Genomic DNA, 21,896 nt, shown 5'->3' with positions numbered 1-21,896 from the left:
GGGTAAAATACTATTTATCGAAGACCGAATCTCACCCCCAGATAGTCCCCTGTAACTGGTGTGTGTTGTGGTCTGGGGAAACGGGCTGTCTAAAAGCTCTACCAGGTGACTCAGATATGCAATAAAACTTGAGAACCCCACGAGGGAGGTATTTAACTTTTGGAAGACCTTCTTTTTAGCCTATGTAAAGAAAGCCTTCTTTCCACGCTGATTCCTGCCTTCGCGTCCAGATTTTGCCATCTTCAGCCACACTTAGTCGGCCAAAATCCCACTTCAGTCTCCCCTCCCGGTGTCCCACATCCTCGGGCCGAGAGCCTGAGGTCCCGGTGGCGGCACCCGCCAGGGCACCAGCCAAGCTCCGCACTCCGGCACCGCCTTGCACTTACGTGGCCCAGGGGTCCGCCCTCGGGGGCTCCCGGGACGGCGGCGGAGCGCTCGGCGCATGCGCTCGGCACCCGCCAGGCCCCGGCCCGTGTAACGGACTCGCGCTCCCCCCACCGGAAGTGGGCGGTCGCGCGACGGGAGGAGCCGGCGGTAGCGTGGCGGCTGTGGGCTGAGGGCGCCGGGTCTGAGGGGCTCGCGCTTCCCTGTCCGCACCATGGCAAAGGCCGCCGGCGTAGTGCGGCTGCTCTTGGGCTTCATGGCGCTCTGGCTCTCGCTGCTCGGAGCCCGGACGGCCTCCGCGTCCAAGGCGGTGACGGCCCACTTGGCCGCCAAGTGGCCGGAGACCCCGCTGCTGCTGGAGGCCAGGTGAGGGAGTGCGGGCCGGACCCTCCGCCGAGCCCGCGCGGAGGGAGGGTGCGGCGGGGCTATGGGCGCCACGGGACCTCGACGACGCCTCGGACGCCTGACCTTCAGAGCATCACCTCCTCCCCTTGGTACCCTGGGCGCCGCACTCACTTGCGGCTCCTTTTCCCCTCCATTCCTACTTTGCCTCACCCACGGGTTTGAAAATTTTTAATTCCTTTGGATTTTCTTAGCATTTACGTGAGAGAAAAGGAAGACTGGGAGGTGGACTGTGGCGTTTAGTGCAAGCTCTGCAATTGATGGAGGCAGTTCTAGTTTTTAGGAACCGGTATTTGAAGCACCTAATTTCTCATACGATGGCTTTCTATGGAGAAGAGAGCGTCCCAAAGCTCTGACTTGTTTCTGAATCTCCTCAGTTGGAGTTAGTGCATAAGGTATCATGTACCTTATGTGGAGAAACAAAACTGGGAGATAATGAATTTTAATCTTAGTATTCCAGTAGTTAAACAAAATTTGAATTTTCTTTTTCCTTTTTTAACCGGCATGAAGTTTTGTTGGCGTGAAGTTTTAATGCCAGTTGCTTTTGTATTAATACCTCACCAGAGCCATAGCTTTTGGTTCCAAAGAGTCTTCATCACCTCCGTGAAGTTGCATATATAAGATACGAAAACAGATTTTTTTTAATTGAGCTATAATTTATGTAAGGTATTAGTTTCAGGTGTGCAACATAATGATTTGATGATGTATTCACATGGTGTGAAATTATCACCATGGACATAAGTCTAGTTAATATCTGTCGGCACACATAATTACAAAGGTTTCTTTTCTTGTGAGGAGAACTTTTAAGATCTCTCTTGGCAGCTTTCCAATATGCAGTTCTTTAACTATAGTCACCATGCTGTACGTTACATCCCCATGACCGATTATTTATATTGTAGCCAAAAATTTGCACCTTTTGACCACCTTCACTCGTTTCTCCCACCTCCCTGCTTCTGGCACCCAATCTGTTCCCTGTATAGGAGCTCATTTCCTTACTGTGTTACGTTTGTTTTAAGATTTCATAGGGTATTTGTCTCTGACTTATTTCACTGAGCAAAATTCCCTCAGGTCTGTCCAAGTTCTCACAAATAGCAGTATTTTCTTTTTTTATGGCTGAATAATACTCGTCTGTGTACATTTTCTGCACTCTCCAACAGCCCCAAATGCTTCTCCAGTGTCCCGCACAATTTCCCTTATAAGGGGAACTGACCTTCAGGTCCCCCACCCTCCCATGTGCGGGTACAGTCCTGCTCACTCTCCTTTTTTCCCACTTCTCCTTTCATCCTGCCGAATTTTGCATGGATCTGTATACTCCTTTCTAGTGGTCAGGGACTCTTGCCCACTCTCAGCTGATGTTCTGCAAGACCTTCTGTGTCTGAAGGGGTATTCCTGATACATCCATGGAGAGAGATGCACTCCATGTTCACCTGCTCCTCTGCTATCTTCCTGTCTCTACATTTTCTGTATTCATTTATCATTCAGTGGATTCTTAGGTTGTTAACATATCTTGGCCATTGTAAATAATGCTGCACTGAACATAGGACTGCCTGTATTTTAGTTAACGGCGTTTTCACCCAGAATTGGAATTGCTGGATCATATGATAGTTTGTAAAAAATTTTTTTATCTTATTTTTTAACTTTACAATATTGTATTGGTTTTGCCATATATCGAAGTGAATCCACCACAGGTATACATGTGTTCCCCATCCTGAACCCTCCTCCCTCCCCATACCATCCCTCTGGGTCATCCCAGTGCACCAGCCCCAAGCATCCAGTATCGTGCATCGAACCTGGACTGACGACTCGTTTCATATATGATATTATACATGTTTCGATGCCATTCTCCCAAATCATCCCACCCTCTCCCTCTCCCACAGAGTCCAAAAGACTGTTCTATACATCAGTGTCTCTTTTGCTGTCTCATATACAGGGTTATTGTTACCATCTTTCTAAATTCCATATATATGCGTTAGTATACTGTATTGGTGTTTTTCTTTCTGGCTTACTTCACTCTGTATAATAGGCTCCAGTTTCATCCACCTCATTAGAACTGATTCAAATGTATTCTTTTTAATGGCTGAGTTTGTAAAAATTTTTGATGAACCTCCAAACTGTTTTCCATAGTGGCCTTATCTGTTTACATAACCAGCAAGGGTGCACATGGATTCCTTTTTCTCCACAGCCTCACCACACTTGTTATCTCGTCTTTTATATTTATATGATTATATATATATAATTTTATTTATTTTTGGCTCTACTAAGTCTTTATTGTTGCATGGGCTTTTCTCTAGTTCCTGGGCTCTAGAGCACAGGCTTAATAGCTGTAGTGCATGGGCTTAGTTGCTCTGCAGTACATGGGATCTTCCCAGATCAGTGATCAAACCAATGTCTCCTGCATTGGTAGATGGATTCTTTACCACTGAGCCACCAGGCAAGCCCATCTCTCTGTTTTTTTTCGCTCTTGTTGTTGTATATGGCCTTTATTATGTTGAGAAGAGAGAGGCTGCCCACTCCAGTATTCTTGGTCTTTCATGGTGGCTTAGACTGTAAAGAATCTGCCTGCAATGCAGAAGACCTGGGTTCAGTCCCTGGTTTGGGAAGATCCCCTGGAGGAGGGCTTGGCAACCCGCTCCACTTTTCTTGCCTGGAGAATCCCCATGGACAGAGGAGCCTGACAGGCTATACAGTCCATGGGCTTGCAAAGGGTCAGACATGACTGAGCAACTAAGCACAGCACACGTTGAGGACATTCCCTCTATACCCATTTTGAGTTTTTTCATCTTGATACTGATTTTTTTCAAATGCTTTTTTTGTGTGTGTCTATTGGCCACCTCATGCAAAGAGTTGACTCATTGGAAAAGACTCTGATGCTGGGAGGGATTGGGGCAGGAGGGGAAGGGGATGACAGAGGATGAGATGGCTGGATGGCATCATTGACTCGATGGACGTGAGTCTCAGTGAACTCCGGGAATTGGTGATGGACAGGGAGGCCTGGCGTGCTGCGATTCATGGGGTCGCAAAGAGTCGGACACGACTGAGCGACTGATCTGATCTGATCTGATTGGGATGATCATGTGATTTTTATCTTTAATTTGTTAAGGTGGTGTTTCACATTTGTATATTTGTGGGTATTAAACCATCCTTGCCTCCCTGGAATAGCTTGATTATGCTGTATGATCCTTTTAATGTATTTAATTTGCTAATATTTTGTTGAAGATTTTTGCATTTATGTTCAGCAGGAATGTTGACCTTTAATTTTCTTGTGTCCTTTTCTGGTTTTGGTATCAGAATAATGCTGGTCTTATAAAACAAGTTTGAGAGTGTTTTATTTTGGAAGACTTTGAGGATTGATATTCTTTATTTTTTAAGTTTATTTTTAATCGAAGGATAATTGCTATACAATATTGTGTTGGTTTCTGTCATACATGTTTGGTAGAATTCAACAGTGAAGCTATCTGGTTCTGGACTTTTGTTTATTGGGAAGCTTTTGATTACAGATTCAGTCTCCTTACTAATAATAAGTCTATTTGGAATTTTCTATTTCATGGGTCAGTCTTGATAAGTTGTATGTTTCTAGAAGTTTATTCATTTCTTCTAGGCTGCCCAGTTTGTTGTTATTTAATTGTTCATAGTAGTCTCTTACGATCCATTAAATTTCTGTGGTATAGATACATCTGTATAGATGTTACAATATATAGATATTTAGATGTAGTATAGAAATTACAATAAAACAGTTTTTATTAAACAAAATATTCTAGTTTAAAATATGTCCTATTCCTCTACCTTTTCCCCAGTTTCTTCCATACTTTGCATGGATATGGTCTCACACTCAGTTCCAAATCAGTCTAACTTCTTCCAGTATTAGACTGGCAGTTGGAGTGTTTCCATTTCTACTTGCCTCAAGGGTCTGAGAACTGGAACTCCCATAGAATGCTCTAAGGAGCATCCCTGGGTTCTTCACAGTCTAGTCCCACTCTGATGTACCAACCCCATAACTTGTAGTGGGTTGAAAGGTGGCTTCCAAAAAGATATGTCCACATCCTAACTCCGGGAACCTGTGAATGTTACCTTATTTGGAAAAAGGCTCTTTGACAATGTAATTAAGGGTCTTAAGACATGATTCTTATGGATCTGGATGGGTGCTAAGTCCAATACGCTTATAAGATACATAAGAGAAGACACAGGAAGAGGAGGACATATGAATAGAGACAGAGATAGGATTGATGTAGCCACAAGCCAAGGACCACCTTAAGCTTTCAGAACGTGGAAGGTTCTCCCCTAGAGCCTTTGGAGGGAGTGTAGCCCTACCAATACCTTGATTTTGGACTTCTCCAGAACTGTGAGACAATAAGTTTCTGTTGTTTTAAGTCACCAAATTTTTGATAATTTATTACAGCAGCAATAGGAAACTGATTTGATTTTGTACCTTGAAGTAGGGTACTGCTGTAACAAATACCTAAAAATGTAGAATTATCTGTTGAATCTGACAGAAGCTGGAAGAGTTTTGAGAGGCAAAAAAAGCCTAGATTTTCTAGTGGTAGAAAAAGCCTAGATTGCCTTGAGGAGACTGTTGGCAGAAATACAGAATACTGGAGTGGGTTGCCATGTCTCCCTCCAGGGGATCTTACCAACCCAGGGATGGAACCCAGGTTGCCCACATTGCATGCAGATTCTTTACCATCTAAGCCACCAGGGAAGCCCAGGAATGCTGGATAGCCCAAGAATACTGGTAGCCTATCTCTTCTCCAGGGAATCTTCCTGACCAAGGAATCAAACCAGGATCTCCTGCATTGAAGGTAGATTCTTACCAGCTGAGCTACCAGGGAAGCCCTAAGACATTTATAATTTAGTACTATTTGCTAGGGATGTTTATAGGCTGGTGAGATTAAATTTTTCAACACATATACCATAACTTAAACATATAAACCGTATTTATTCCACTGGTGTTGCTCTTACTGAAAATATTTTTTGAAATAACACTTATAATTACTGTCCAGCTCTTTAGTATGTGTAAAATCATCCTCTACGGAAATTTTTTTTTTATCTATGTTAGAATAGATAAAATTCTTTTGGGAAGAAACCTTGTTATTTGATGCTAAAGAGTCGGACACGACTGAGCGACTGATCTGATCTGATCTGATTATATAAAACAAGTAAACAAACTGGAAATACCAGAATTTTGGATTTTTTTTCCTTTTAAAAATTTTGACCAAAGTAATAACTTACATTTTTGGAAGGTGAGATGCTGATTTAGATGGTCTATCAAGGATATTTTCTCCTCTAAGAGTAGTGACTGGCAAATTACCCATGAAAGTAATTCAAGAAGCGTTCTCAAAGTGTTAGAGCAGTGGTATAGTGAAGGAGTAATTGTAAGGGAATACTTTAGTAAGGTGATTACTTTGAAGGATCATACTCATATGTATAAATTCTGACATATGGAAGAAGTGTTTTTCCCATAGTTGCACAATATATGAGCATTGTCGATAGTGTTTGGTCAAGTCAGTTAGATAATAAGTGTTGTGCTCTACTTTTCTAAAGGTTTTGTACCATCACTTTTTGGTTACATCTATTTAGTGTTTCCCATAGTTTCCTTCCTTTTAGCCTTTTTGTGTGTTTGTTTGCCTGTTTTAATGCCATTGAGTTTGACACCATTAATAACAAGGGTTGCCTTGGAGTTACTGCTTTAAATTCATATACCTGTCATGTTTAGTATGTTGATGAATTAATCAGTTTTCTCACCTCCTTTTCTGCCTTTACTGATCATCTCAGACTTATAAGAATTAGCTAACTTTGCATGTGTCTTGAATCTCCTCAATACTTACCATTTATATTAATCATTAGGTTTACTGAGGCTAAAAAAAAGATAAGGTGGGCAATAGCAGAATCTGTACCGTCTGTTTGGTTATATCTTTTCTAGTTTAAATAGTTAGATCTACTTGTTTTTGGTGTCTTGCACTTTGTTCTAAACAAGACTAAATAACCTTTCACTTATTTCACTCTTTCCAAAAGGCTTTACATTGCTTTGGCTAATTTTTCTTACCTATGCTCTTTGGATAAATGGCAGTTTTTGGGGGGTTTCCAGGCCAAAGACCTAATGCAGTGTATCAATTTTCTGTTAATTTTTTGATTAAGGTATTTTCTGTTTGAAATAAAATTGTCTACACAAATAGGTAGCTAAATAGAAACAATAATATTGCTTTCTAAAGATGTTTATAAGACCAGGTTTTGTTTGTGAAAAATAGGCTGTCTATTTTTTACCTTTTTTACTTTTATATAACACTATCTGTATTGCCATTAAATTATACCTCTCAGGGCATTACACACGTGTGCATGCTAAGTCAGTACAGTCGTGTCCAACTCTTTTGCAACCCCATGGACCGTAGCCCACCAGGCTTCTCTGTCCATGAGATTTTCCAGGCAAGGATACTGTAGTGGGTTGCCATTTCCTTCTCCAGAGGATCTTCCTGACCCAGGGATCAAACCCTATATTGCCATTAAGTTATACTTCTCAGGGCATTTCACATAGAGGACAAAATAAGTTATCCTTTTTTACCTAATAAAGAAGAAAAACCAAGAGTAATTTGTCATATAGTCTTTTCTAGTTACGATTATATGCCTATAGTTTAGAATGAGAACTCAGGTAAGAATCATCAATGTGTTCTCTTTTTGCATTATAGTAGATGGAAATCGGTAACTTTAGTTTTGGGAGTTTTGGTTTTTACCAGAAGCTGTAATTTGGATCTGAAATACATTTTATAGTATCAAAATCACTTTTATTTTCTAGCTATTAACTGATTACTTTTATTTTTAATAGTGAATTTATAGCAGAAGAAAGTAATGAAAAATTTTGGCAGTTTTTGGAAACTGTACAAGAATTAGCAATTTATAAGCAAACAGGTAGGTGGTGTACATATTTCTGTTTTCCAGATACATATTTTTGTGCCTATGTTAGACATGTTTATTGTTTTTAATGGTAATGTTTAAGTGTGTATACTTAATTAGGCTAGTAAATCTGAATATTAACTTTGAAGATATTTTAATGGAAACTATTCCAATCATCCATTTCCAAACATATAAGGTTTTAATACTTTATTATAAGAAAACTTTTATAATTAGCAGCGTTTGGCTATTACATTATAATCAAGAAATAGAAATTGTTGAATTATGGTTTTCTTTTTACCTAGATTTCTTTGAAATAGTATTAGTTTTGCGTGTAATAATAGTGAAAGAATTTTTTTTGCCATAATACTTTTACTGCTGAACTCTTAAAACAGATTTTTAATTTTTGCCCTTAACAAGTCAGATAACCTGTATACTTTCATTTCATAATTTAAAAAATGGAGTTAATCATTCCTGCTTTTTATACCTATATACACACACACACACACACACACACACACATACACACATACATATATAGTTTTAGAATGAACACGTGTTTATTACTGTGTTTCTTAGGGAATATCAGATGCTGAAATTAGATTTTAGCAGTGGAGGCTGAAAGGTTAATTATTGTTATAAGGAAAGGTTAAAGAAAAAGATTAGTTTACTGTCTCTACAGAGAATAGAATAAATGATGTTAACATTAAAACCCTCAAGAGGAATTTTCTCACCTTTTAAGCATAGAGAAAACTTCATAGTAGGATGATTAAGTAGTTTAGGATTTTATTCCTGAGTGTAAATGTAAGATGAACAATGGTTTTGAATATTTTAAGTGTTCATTTACTAGAGCTTGTTTGGCTTAAGTGGCCTTTAAGTTCAACAATTTTATGATTTTATAAGATAGGGTTAAGATAAAGAGAACAGACATACCTTTAATATTGTAAACTGAAATTATTTCCAAAAACAAGTAATTTACTCTTTGAAAAAACTTACTAAAAACCTTCATTATTCGGTAATCATTATTTGAATCATGAGAGACAGTATGCACTGCTTGAGATACTGAGAATACAAACATGAATAAATGTGATCTGTGTTCTCCAAACCTGTAATATGGAAACAGCAAAACCGCTACATGTACTAGTAAGTGATCACAGCTTTACTAGGAATGGATATGTGTAACATGGAAATATGTAAAGAGGGGCCTGGTCAGTATTTCAGAGAACACGACAACCTTTCCAGTGGCAAGTGCTGGAGTTGAGTTTGGATGACAGGATTTAGTGAAATCATAGGGAAAGGAAAACAAGCAGAAGAGACAACAGGAGTAGATTGCAAGGAGAAACTATGACCACTTAGAAGTCTACTTGTAAAGCAGTAGATTTACAACAATGGGAGATTGTTGGTTTTGTATTTATACCAGTTGAGCTATTTCAAATCCTAAAAGATGGTGCTATGAAAGTGCTGTACTCAGTATGCCAGCAAATTTGGAAAACTCAGCACTAGCCACAGGACTGGAAAAGGTCAGTTTTCATGGCAATGCCAAAGAATGCTCAAACTGCCACACAATTGTATTCATCTGACGTGCTAGTCAGGTCAGGAAGCAACAGTTAGAACTGGACATGGAACAACAGACTGGTTCCACACAGGAAAAGTACGTCAAGGTTGTATATTGTCACCCTGTTTATTTAACTTATATGCAGAGTACATCACGAGAAACGCTGGACTGGAAGAAACACAAGCTGGAATCAAGATTGCCGGGAGAAATATCAATAACCTCAGATATGCAGATGACACCACCCTTATGGCAGAAAGTGAAGAGGAACTAAAAAGCCTCTGATGAAAGTGAAAGTGGAGAGTGAAAAAGTTGGCTTAAAGCTCAACATTCAGAAAACGAAGATCATGGCATCCGGTCCCACCACTTCATGGGAAATAGATGGGGAAACAGTGGAAACAGTGTCAGACTTTATTTTTGGGGGCTCCAAGATCACTACAGATGGTGACTGCAGCCATGAAATTAAAAGATGCTTACTCCTTGAAAGGAAAGTTATGACCAACCTGGATAGCATATTCAAAAGCAGAGACATTACTTTGCCAACAAAGGTTCGTCTAGTCAAGGCTATGGTTTTTCCTGTGGTCATGTATGGATGTGAGAGTTGGACTGTGAAGAAGGCTGAGTGCCAAAGAATTGATGCTTTTGAACTGTAGTGTTGGAGAAGACTCTTGAGAGTCTCTTGGACTGCAAGGAGATCCAACCAGTCCATTCTGAAGGAGATCAGCCCTGGGATTTCTTTGGAAGCAATGATGCTAAAGCTGAAACTCCAGTACTTTGGCCACCTCATGCAAAGAGTTGACTCATTGGAAAAGACTGAGAGGAAAAGACTGCTGGGAGGGATTGGGGGCAGGAGGAGAAGGGGACGACAGAGGATGAGATGGCTGGATGGCATCACTGACTCGATGGACGTGAGTCTGAGTGAACTCCAGGAGTTGGTGATGGACAGGGAGGCCTTGCGTGCTGCGATTCATGGGGTCGCAAAGAGTCGGACACGACTGAGCGACTGATCTGATCTGACGTGCTAGTAAAGTAATGCTCAAAATTCTCAAAGCCAGACTTCAACAGTACATGAACTGTGAACTTCCACGTGTTCAAGCTGGTTTTAAAAAGACAGAGGAACCAGAGATCAAATTGTCTACATCCGTTGGATTATCGAAAAAGCAAGAGAGTTCCAGAAAAAACATCTATTTATTCCTTATTGACTATGCAAAGCCCTTTGACTGTGTGGATCACCACAAACTGAAAAATTCTGAAAGACATGGGAATACCAGACCACCTGACCTGCCTCTTGAGAAATCTGTATGCAGGTCAGGAAGGAGCAGTTAGAACTGGACATAAAACAACAGAGTGGTTCCAAATAGGAAAAGAAGTACGTCAAGGCTGTATATTTGTCACCCTGCTTATTGAACTTCTATGCAGAGTATATCATGAGAAACACTTGGGCTGAATGAAGCACAAGCTGAAATCAAAATTGCTGGGATAAATATGCAGATGATATCAGATGAAATATGCAGAAATATCAGATATGCAGATGACACCACCCTTATGGCAGAAAGCAAAGAACTAAAGAGCCTCTTGATGAAAGTGAAAGAGGAGAGTGAAAAAGTTAGCTTAAAACTCAACATTCAGAAAATGAAGATCATGGCATCTGGTCCCATCACTTCATAGCAAATAGATGGGGAAACAGTGTCAGGCTTTATTTTTGTGGGCTCCAAAATCACTGCAGATGGTTGACTGCAGCCATGCAATTAAAAGATGCTTACTCCTTGGAAGAAAAGTTATGACCAACCTAGACAGCATATTAAAAAGCAGAGACATTACTTTGCCAACAAAGGTCTGTCTAGTCAAGGCTATGGTTTTTCCAGTGGTCATGTATGGATGTGAGAGTTCGACTATAAAGAAAGCTGAGTGCAGAAGAATTGATGCTTTTGAACTGTGGTGTTGGAGAAGACTCTTGAGAGTCCCTTGGACTGCAAGGAGATCTAACCACTTAATCCTAAAGGAAATCAGTCCTGAATATTCATTGGAAGGACTGATGCTGAAGCTGAAACTCCAATACTTCGGCTACCTGATGCGAAGAACTGACTCATTTGAAAGGACTCTGATTCTGGGAAGGATTGAAGGTGGGAGGAGAAGGGAATGACAGAGGATGAGATGGTTGGATGGCATCACGGACTCAATGGACATGAGTTTGAGTAAACTCTGGGAGTTGGTGATGGACAGTGAGGCCTGGTGTGCTGCAGTCCATGGGATCGCAAAGAGTCAAACATGACTGAGCAACTGAACTGAACAGTAATTTTAGTTTTGCTATTTGAGCTTTTTTTAAAAAAGCTAAATTAATATATCAGGTTTTCATGATAGTTAAAAAAAAGAAACTAACACCAGATTTTCTGGCTCTCACTTAAAATCCTGAATGTCCCTATCTCAAATTTTTTCTTCTCAGTACATGTTTATGGACTTCTTTGGTGACATTTTCTATTGGAGAAGCTGTGTTGAAAATTACTTTTATAAATTTTGAACCCTTTAAGTCGCTTAGGTTTATTAGCATATTTTATCCCTAAATGAAACATCATGTCTGGACAGACTGGAGGCAGGTCATTAACAAGTTGGAATATAAGCTCAGGAATACCTAAACTCAAGCATAGAAGATGTATGTATTTCAAGGTTGAACAGCTAAAATGAATTGTATTAAGATTTACTAACAAAAATATAATTCTGTTGAAGTTGTTCATAATGGTGAGAGTCAAATGCATATTGCTGCCTCATTGCTGATCTTGCTAGGCATAGGAAGAAATGGTATATATGAGGAATTAAATATGTTTAAAACTATCAGACTTCACTGAATTTGTTTTCAAGTCATTCTATAGGATACATTAAAACCCTTAGTTACTTATAATTTTCTAGGTTGTTGAATCTCCATGAGGCCTTTTAAATACTCTTCACTGAAGAATAATTTCAGTGATACACTTGCCTAAAACAAATTATAGATGTTGAACATTAACTTTTTGAATTCAGGTGCTAGTTTCCTACTATTTCATGAGGACAGTTTACATTATGTGCCAGCATATTAAAACCTTTTAAACATTGAATTACCTGTTTTTAAATGATTTTGTATGGTTCTGCCACAGAGTTATGTATTTATTGATGTCTCAAAATAGTTAGCTAACCTGTGTTGTTTTGTGTGGTGAATCAGAAATGTCAACCAAGGTTTATCTGACTCCAGAGTCTGTCTATTTTCATTTTTCCATGTTCTCAGCATATAAAAATTCTCAAAGTCCATAAAGATTTTAATAGTTTCTACACAAGTAAAGTTGTCTATATATTTTAAAGGAAAGATTTTTAGAAAAGGTTATGACATTTCTAGCTTAGTTACTTATAACTGAGAGCCAGGTTTGGGGTAGGAAAATGTTTGCTGTCTGGATGTGTCACATTTGAAATGCTTGTGGAATATCCAAGTGAGGATATCTAGTAAGCTGATACGAGTAAGAGATTTAGGGTAAAAAATCTAAGCTAAAAGATAGGATTTGGAAGTTAGCAACACCAAGAAGGTAGTGGCAGTTACAGGGAGAAAGGATGGAATGAGAAGAAAATAGATAAAGAACACCAGTGTTTAGGAGATTACCAGAGAAGAACATGAGATAGAGTCTAAGGAGTACCAGTGGAGGTAGGCAAAAACCTAGAAAATGTGGTATGATGAAAGCCATGTTGAGTGATAAGTGATAGATGTTATCAAATACTAAAGATGAACCAAGTAATATAAATATTAACCTTTAGCAACAGAAAAATTAGTAATGAGTTTGAGAGCAGTTTTACTGGTATAGTATTGAAAAACTATAGTAAGTTGAAGTAGAGATAAAGTATTGTTAAATTTTCCAGGATTGCTGCTGTTGCTGCTGTGTCGCTTCAGTTGTGTCCAACTCTGTGCGACCCCATAGACGGCAGCCCACCAGGCTCCCCCATCCCTGGGATTCTCCAGGCAAGAACACTGGAGTGGGTTGCCATTTCCTTCTCCAAGGCATGAAAGTGAAAAATGAAAGTGAAGTTGCTCAGTCGTGTCCGACTCTTCGAGATCCCATGGACTGCAGCCTACCGGGCTCCTCTGTCCATGGGATTTTCCAGGCAAGAGTACTGGAGTGGGGTGCCATTGATGAGCCAGTACCTAACTCATCAAGTGCTGCTGTGGCTTTAAAAAAAAAAAGAGTGATTTATGTATATTAAATGCCAATATGTAAAAAACTGAGTGAAAGGTGAAACTAAAGATGAAAGATATTGAAAGAGCAAAATCATTATTGGCAGGTTAGTTGGTGAGCAAGGATTTAGTTATTTTTAAACATTACCTAAAACATAAAATAGTCAAATGCATTCATGATTGTCTTGCAAGTTAAGCCTAAAATACATGTTTACTTTCTGTAAACCCCTGAATCCTATATCTGTTACTACATTAGAGACAGTTTGGTGGCTCAGATGGTAAAGAATCTGCCTGCAATGCAGGAGATGTGGTTTCAGTCCCTGGGTCAGGAAGATCCCCTGGAGGAGGGCATGGCTACCCACTCCAGTATTCTTGCTTGGAGAATCCTGTGGACTGAGGAGCCTGGCGGTCCACAGTCCATGGGGTCACAGAGAGTCGGACAGGACTGAGCAACTTCACTTTCATTTTTCACTTTCATGTCTTGGAGAAGGAAATGGCAACCCACTCCAGCGTTCTTGCCTGGAGTGCAACTAACAGTGACCTTGACAAATTTTGATGTCTCTGCCTGGTACTACTCAGATTTGTTTCTGTTGACTCAGTTCTATATTTTCATGTAAAACCAATCCATTTTGACTGATGTAGTCTTATTTTTGTTATGTGATTAAATTTTGACTATGTTATTGACCCTGTAGTGATTAGGATTTTTTAAGATCCATTTTTAAGATAATATCTCTTCTTTAGTTGCTTTTGTGTTGCTTTTACTACCAAAGCAAATCTTGCATTATTTTTTTGACTGTTGGAGGGAAACTCAATATAACTTCCTGAAAAATCACCTGTAGTTTGTTGAAGTAGAAGTGAATGAGCACACTGAGTCTCATATGATGACTTTTTGAAATACAGGGTTAGGAAAGTATTATTGGCCTTAATGAAAAGGTCTATTCACTTCTTAAATATTAATTCCATAAATGTATTAAATGTCTATTTTGTGTGCCAAGAGTAGAAAGGTATAATTGAAAGACTAGAAAAGATTCCTGCCTCAACAGCTTAGCTTAATGGGAAGGACAGCATTAAACAAATAATTATACAAATAATTTTTAATTGCAGTTTAAGAATTGGTCTAGAGATAGTGTAGAGTTCTATGCTGTTCTTATGCTCCTCTTAAATTTTAAGTAGGGCCTATATCTTATCCCGGAGAAGGCAATGGCACCCCATTCCAGTACTCTTGCCTGGAAAAGCCCATGGATGCAGGAGCCTGGTAGGCAGCAGTCCATGGGGTCGCTAAGAGTCGGATACGACTGAGCGACTTCACTTTCACTTTTCACTTTCACGCATTGGAGAAGGAAATGGCAACCCACTCCAGTGTTCTTGCCTGGAGAATCCCAGGGATGGAGGAGCCTGCTGGGCTTCCAGAGTCGGACACCACTGAGGAGACTTAGCAGTAGCAGCAGCAGTATATCTTATCCATGTATTATAACTGCAACCTGGGAGTGAATGTTGGTGTCTTCCACTTAGATTTTAAGGGCAAGATTATTTTCATTTAGACTTGTATTAATTGCCTGGACTTCACTGGAAGGTACAAATGAAGTAAATAATAAAATGGAGATCTTGATTTTCCCTTTTTCTGTAACACCTTCTATTCTAAATTTAAAATATGACATTAGTTAGCTGTACACTGAGAGGTGTGCTAATGTGTTGAAATACAAAATACTAACATCCTTTTCTTTTGAATTCTTTTTTACAGAATCAGATTATTCTTACAACAACTTAATCCTGAAGAAAGCTGGACAATTTTTGGACAATTTACATATCAATCTCTTAAAGTTTGCTTTCTCTATAAGGGCATACTCTCCAACTATTCAGATGTTTCAACAAGTATGTAAAAATACCCAGACTGTATTTGACAAAGAAGCATACTAGAATGTAAATAAATTTCTTAATGTGAATATCTTTAGTTAAAAAAGATCTACAAATTTATAAACCTGGTTCCATAGCCTATGATTGATTATATTTTCATTGTTACCATTGATTATAATATAATTAAATATTTAATGTACTTTTATAGTTATTTGATGTATACAAAAAGGCAAAATGGTTCTCTGAGGAGGCCTTACAAATAGCTGTGAAAAGAAGAGAAGCGAAAAGCAAAGGAGAAAAGGAAAGATATACCCATTTCAATGTAGAGTTCCAAAGAACAGCAAAGAGAGATAAAGCCTTCCTCAGTGATCAGTGCAAAGAAATAGAGGAAAACAATAGAATGGGAAAGACTAGAGATCTCTTCAAGAAAATTAGAGATTCCAAGGGAACTTTTCATGCAAAGATGGGCACAATAAAGGACAGAAATGGTATGGACCTAACAGAAGCAGAAGATATTAAGAAGAGGTGGCAGGAATACACAGAAGAACTATACAAAAAGGTTCTTCACCACCCAGATTGATGGTGTGATCACTCACCTAGAACCAGACATCCTAGAATGTGAAGTCAAGTGGGCCTTAGAAAGCATCACTACGAACAAAGCTAGTGGAGGTGATGGAATTCCAGTTGAGCTATTTCAAATCCTGAAAGATGATGCTGTGAAAGTGCTGCACTCAATATGCCAGCAAATTTGGAGAACTCAGCAGTGGCCACAGGACTGGAAAAGGTCAGTTTTCATTCCAATCCCAAAGAAAGGCAATACCAAAGAATGCTCAAACTACCACACAATTGCACTCATCTCACACACTAGTAAATTAATGCTCAAAATTCTCCAAGTCAGGCTTCAACAGTACGTGAACCATGAACTTCCAGATGTTCAAGCTGAATTTACAAAAGCCAGAGCAACCGAGATCAAATTTCCAACATCTGCTGCATCATTGAAAAAGCAAGAGAATTCCAGAAAAACATCTATTTCTGCTTTATTGACTATGCCAAAGCCTTTGACTGTGGGGATCACAACAAACTGTGGAAAATTCTGAAAGAGATGGGAATACCAGACACCTGACCTGCCTCTTGAGAACTTTGTATGCAGGTCAGAAAGCAACAATTAGAACTGGACATGGAACAACAGACTGGTTCCAAATAGGAAAAAGAGTATGTCAAGGCTATATATAGACACCCTGCTTGTTTAACTTGTATGCAGAGTACATCATGAGAAATGCTGGACTGGATGAAGCACAAGCTGGAATCAAGACTGCCAGGAGAAATGTCAACCACCTCAGATATGCAGATAATACCATACTTATGGCAGAAAGCAAAGAAGAACTCAAGAGCCTCTTGGTGAAAGTGAAAGAAGAAAGTGAAAAAGTTGACTTAAAACTCAACATCAGAAAATTAAGATCATGGCATCCAGTCCCATCACTTCATGGGAAATAGATGGGGAAACAGTGGAAACAGTGTCAGACTTTATTTTTGGGGGCTCCAAAGTCACTGGAGATGGCCATGCAATTAAAAGACGCTTACTCCTTGGAAGAAAAGTTATGACCAACCTAGATAGCATATTGAAAAGCAGAGATATTACTGTGCCAACAGAGGTCCCTCTCGTCAAAGGTATGGTTTTTCCAGTAGTCAATTATGGATGTGAGAGTTGGACTATAAAGAAAGCTGAGCGCAGAAGAATTGATGCTTTTGAACTGTGGAGTTGGAGAAGACTCTTGAGAGTCCCTTGGACTGCAAGGAGATCCAACCAGTTCATCCTAAAGGAAATCAGTCCTGAATATTCATTGGAAGGATTGATGCTGAAGCTGAAACTCCAATACTTTGGCCACTTGATGTGAAGAACTGACTCTTGGAAAAGACCCTGATGCTGGGAAAGATTGAAGGCCGGAGGAGAAAGGGATCGCAGATGAAAAGATGGTTGGATAGCATCAGTGACTCAATGGACATGAGTTTGAGTAATCTCTGGGAGTTGGTGATGGACAGGGAAGCCTGGTGTGCTGCAGTCCTTGGGGTTTCAAAGAGTTGGACGCAATTGAGCAACTGAACTGAGATAAAGAAATAATGAGGACAAATCACCATTGAAATTAACTATAAAGAATATTTTAGTTTAATGGTACATTTTCAATAATTTCAAAGCATATTTTCATACTATAAAGTTGATTTTGTTAAATTGTTAGATTCTTCCTCTGTATAGGTATTTTTACTTTAATTAGAGCAATAACTTAATAGTAGTTGATAAGCTATTTTAATCAAAGTAATGTATGAGTTTTAAAAATGATATTGTAATTACCAGCTACTGTAGCTAAGTGTCATCTTTGAAATCTTAGATTGCAGCTGATGAGCCCCCACCAGAAGGCTGTGCTGCATTTGTGGTTATCCATAAGAAATACACCTGTAAAATTAATGAGATTAAAAAGCTGCTGAAGAAGGCTACTTCAAGGTAAATTAATGATAGCCTGTAGTAAAAGGAGCAGTTTATAAAAAGAGATGAAGGTTGAAATAGAAATTTCTTGCAATAAAAATGGTAATATTCTAAGACTGTGTTTAAAAAGAATGTGCTCTAAATATTCATCTGAGTCTTAAGTCCTTCTCTAAAATATATAAGTACTTTCAATATTTTGTCTTGATTAGCTTTTGATTTTAGAATACCAAAATACCATAAAACACATGAGAGAGATATTTTATATACATAAGTTATTTTTTTCAAATACAGACAGACCTCAAAGATATTGTGGCTTCATTTCCACCTCAATAAAGTGAATACTGCCGTAATTCACTTGAAGTTTTTGGTATCCCAGTGCATATGAAAGTTACGTCTATGCTAAACCATAGTCTGTTGAGTGTACAAATGACATTTTGTCTAAAAAATGTGTCTTACACATTTTTGTGTAAGACACAAATTAACATTTTGTCTTAAAAACACTTTATTGCTAAAAAGTGCTAACCATCTGAGCCTTCAGCAAGTCTTAATCTTTTTGCTGAAGGAGAGTGTGAAATACTGCGAGAATTAGAGAATCACAAAAATGTGACACAGACAGGGAGTGAGCAAGTGCTGTTGGAAGAATAGTACCATAGACTCGTTCAACAGAGTTGCCACAAACTTTAAGTGATTAATGCAGTTGTCTGTGAAGTGCAATAAATGAAGCAAAAAGCCCAATAAAACGAGGTATGCCTGTAAACATACATAACTGTGCATTTATCTAGACTATATCTCTTTAAATATAAATTGAATGTGTACCTTGGAAATTAAAAATTAATAACAAAAATACAGAATTACCATTTTATAAACACATTATTCAAAACATTTTTCTTCTTCCAAGTATTTAATGCAAATTAATATGAGAAGTAAGAAGGATATTATTAAGTTAGTAGTGATTTTTACAGAGTAGTATCCACCAGTAAGTGTTTTACTGCCTGATTGTTTATCCTTTAAACAGTATTAAAGTTGTTTCTCTAATCTTGAAAGAGTTATTTATATATTAGTAATGTATATTTAGTAATTCATATTAGTACTTATTTGTTGGAATCTTTCAAATATTTTCTTATATTTCATATTAATTTTAATATACAGAAACTTTTATGTAGCCTGATTTTTCCTTTATGTGTGTATGTTTTTATACTGAGACAGTTTTTTCCAAACCTGAGTAAGTAAGAGATTTTACTAATATTTTCCAGTAGCTTTCTTAAAGTTTTTATTTTACCTTAAACTTTTAATATATATATAATTTATTTTCATAGGAAGGCAAGTATCCAGTCAGATCTTTCCCCCCTTCAGGTGCTAGTCAGTTGTTATAGTCATCATATTTATGCTATGATCTATTTTATAACTGTTTGTTTTATACTGTTATGTTTCTTGTAACAGTGCTATGTTGTTAGTATTTATTGCTTTAATAATTTATTCCAGTGTCTCACAGGACAATTTCCTCTTCATAGCTGCTTTTTTCCCCCCTCCAAAAGTTCTTAGCTCTGCGCTCGTTGATGCTTTCAAACTAACACTAGAGTCCTTTTTCTCCTGTCAAACTGACTCCCTAAAAAACCTGGGTAGAGTTTTAATTAGAATTCTGTTAAATCTATTAGTTAATTTAAAGAATTTAAATGTTTACTATATCAAATCTCAGTGGATAACATCATATGTCTTCTGTTCACTCCTTCTTTTAAAACTTTGAAGTTTTATACTCTTCTCTGTTTTTAGAATAAGAAATAATTGTTTTATTTTATGAACTGTTTTTCACCTATTAAGATGAATTCAAAGTGTCTCTCTTTGGACATATTGTGTAATATATTTTAAACTATTACACCTTCTTTGTGTTGCTAGGGAAAACTTTGTTAATGGTGTGGTGTTAATTTTTGTTGATTGCTTATGCTTTTATTAAGGCTCATTTTTCTACTTTAATGAGATTAGCTGTTATTTAAACTATGCCCATTTTAATGTTATTCTAACTTCATATAGTGAATTAGGCAACCATGTTATTCTGTAAGAGTTAATTTAGCATAGGAATTATATATTCCTCTAAAGCATTAATAGACTGACTCCAAAATTGTCAGCCCTAATGTGTTTTTTTTCCTAGTTCATTTCATAAAGGGAATTTTGATAACTTTTAGTTTATAATTGCTATCGGTTTCTGACTTCTGATGTCTGATGTTTCAATTTTCTTATGGAAACTAAAATTAAATTTAAATATTTAATATTTAGATATTAAGTCTAAATTAATATAAGATTTAACACAAGGTTAACATCAAGCTGTTAGGAGAGGCACCCTGCCATAGACCTTGTGAATTCCTGCATATTCTTGCTGGGTCTGACAAGTAAAAAAGGCAAGAGCTGGACTGCTTTTTACTTGAACCATTTTTCATGGTTGTGTTTGTAGTGAGCAACCTTGAGGAATTACATAATTCCTAATTTTGAGAAGAAATTTCAAAATTTTGCTTTTGAAAAGAAGAGTGGGCATGTTATAAAAGGATGATTTCCCAGGTATGGTGTTCCTTGTACACCCAGTGTTTGTGTAGTATCCATTTGGGTCCATATTTTGTTACACACACCCTGTTGTGAAACTTGGGGAGGTGTAATGCTCATTCTGCTTGCTATGTCCTGAGCAATAAAGTTCTTTGTCTTTGACACAAGAGTCTCATGTCTTCTGCCAGACATGAGGCATGACAGAAGCCCAACTTATTACTTTGTAAGTAAGCTGAAACCAAGCCATAGCCCTTTTACATTTCTTGACAGTTTTAGAAACAAGGGTGGAATGTTGACAGACAACATGGCTTTCTGGGAGAGGAAGGACAAGGGCCCCCTGGGTTTGGGAGACTCCCCTCTCTCTCCCCTTGCTGTTCTTCACTCCCTGTGCCTCTGGCTAGGTGATAGCAGTCTTCTGATACCTGCTATTGTAGCTCCTCATACAGAGTTTTAGGTCTTTGTTACTTCAGGAAAAGGCACCCAGTCTCAACTGATGTGGTTTGGAATATGCGCATAATGGGAAAGGGTATTAAAATGATCTCTAGGCCAATCCGGGCTTCCCAGGTGGAGCTGTGATACAGAACCCGCCTGCCAGTGCAAGAGATGTAAGAGACGTAGGTTGGATCCCTGAGTGGGAAAGATCCTCTGGAGGAGAACAACCCACTCCAGTATTCTTGCCTGGAGAATGCCATGGACGAAGGAGCTTGGTGGGCTATGGTCCATGGGGTTGCAAAGAGTCAGACACGACTGAAGCGACTTAGCATGCACACTAGGCCAATTCAATGTACTTTTATTTTTACTGTTTTGGTTCCCACATCTGAATCTGTAACTGGTATTGATATTGTACATGTATATGCTTTGAGTGATGTGAATGCTTATGAAGTCTAGAGGGAGACGCTCTCATCGTGAGACTACCACATGTAGTACATTCCCAGGTGGTCCAACAGAAACAACATAGAATCCCAGAAGAAGAGGAAATCACAACTTCAGTTACAGACTGAATGGCTGCCTGAGTGCACAGGAATGCAGTTTCTGAGTACAACAGCACCACCTGCCTGACTCAGCCATCAAGTACACCCCCTTTTAAAAAGATAACTACTGCTAAGCTTTAGTTGAAACTGAACTCCTGACTCAGGAAGCCTTGTAACTCTACTATCTGATGTTTACATTTTGGCCTAAGTCAACTAGGATTCAATGACTAATAGGGTGGAAGGGACCCAGCAATTGTCTCTGGTCAACTGGAAACAGTATATTCAAGAGCACTGTTGCTTTGACCTTTTGTGATCTTAGGGTTACATGGTAAAGGGGCAGTGGTTCTCCTTTGGGACAAAGCACATGCCCCAGTCCCTTACCTGAAGTAAAATTTCTGACTCAGTGGGGCCCTCAGTTCTGTTATTCCCTTAAGGCTTGCATCAGGTTATTGATACATTCAGCTCAGTTTGAAGTTGATGGTGTCTTAGGGTTTCTGCTGCTGTCCATCCAGGCTCTGTGTGTGCTAAGTTGTGTCAGTCATGTCTGACTCTGCGACCCCATGGACTGTAGCCCGCCAGGCTCCTCTGTCCATGGGATTCTCCAGGCAAGAATACTGAAGTGGGTTGCCACGCCCTCTTCCAGGGCATCTTCCT

At 38.6% G+C, this 21,896-nt stretch overlaps 1 protein-coding gene across 6 annotated transcripts in view; it reads left to right on the top strand.

Moving 5' to 3' along the window:
• The first annotated feature begins 321 nt into the window (after positions 1-321).
• The window catches only part of UGGT2 (UDP-glucose glycoprotein glucosyltransferase 2), a 144,479-nt gene continuing 122,904 nt past the window's right edge, over positions 322-21,896 (top strand). For 5 of the 6 annotated variants that reach the window (XM_086330271.1, XM_086330269.1, XM_086330267.1 and 2 more), the window contains exons 1-4: positions 322-750; positions 7,601-7,683; positions 15,148-15,278; positions 17,645-17,757. In XM_086330271.1, the coding sequence (XP_086186397.1) occupies positions 599-750; positions 7,601-7,683; positions 15,148-15,278; positions 17,645-17,757 (479 nt within the window). In that variant the 5' untranslated portion in view covers positions 322-598. The remainder of the gene's footprint in view (positions 751-7,600; positions 7,684-15,147; positions 15,279-17,644; positions 17,758-21,896) is intronic. The other variant, XM_086330272.1, reaches the window with a different exon arrangement.

This window comes from Bos grunniens, chromosome 12, assembly GCF_055505025.1.
Source record: "Bos grunniens cultivar Pamir isolate PY7600 chromosome 12, Bosgru_T2T1.0, whole genome shotgun sequence".
Taxonomy (NCBI): domain Eukaryota; kingdom Metazoa; phylum Chordata; class Mammalia; order Artiodactyla; family Bovidae; genus Bos; species Bos grunniens.
The sequence above is the reverse complement of the archived record's forward strand: the minus strand, read 5'-3'. Positions and strand labels throughout refer to the sequence as shown.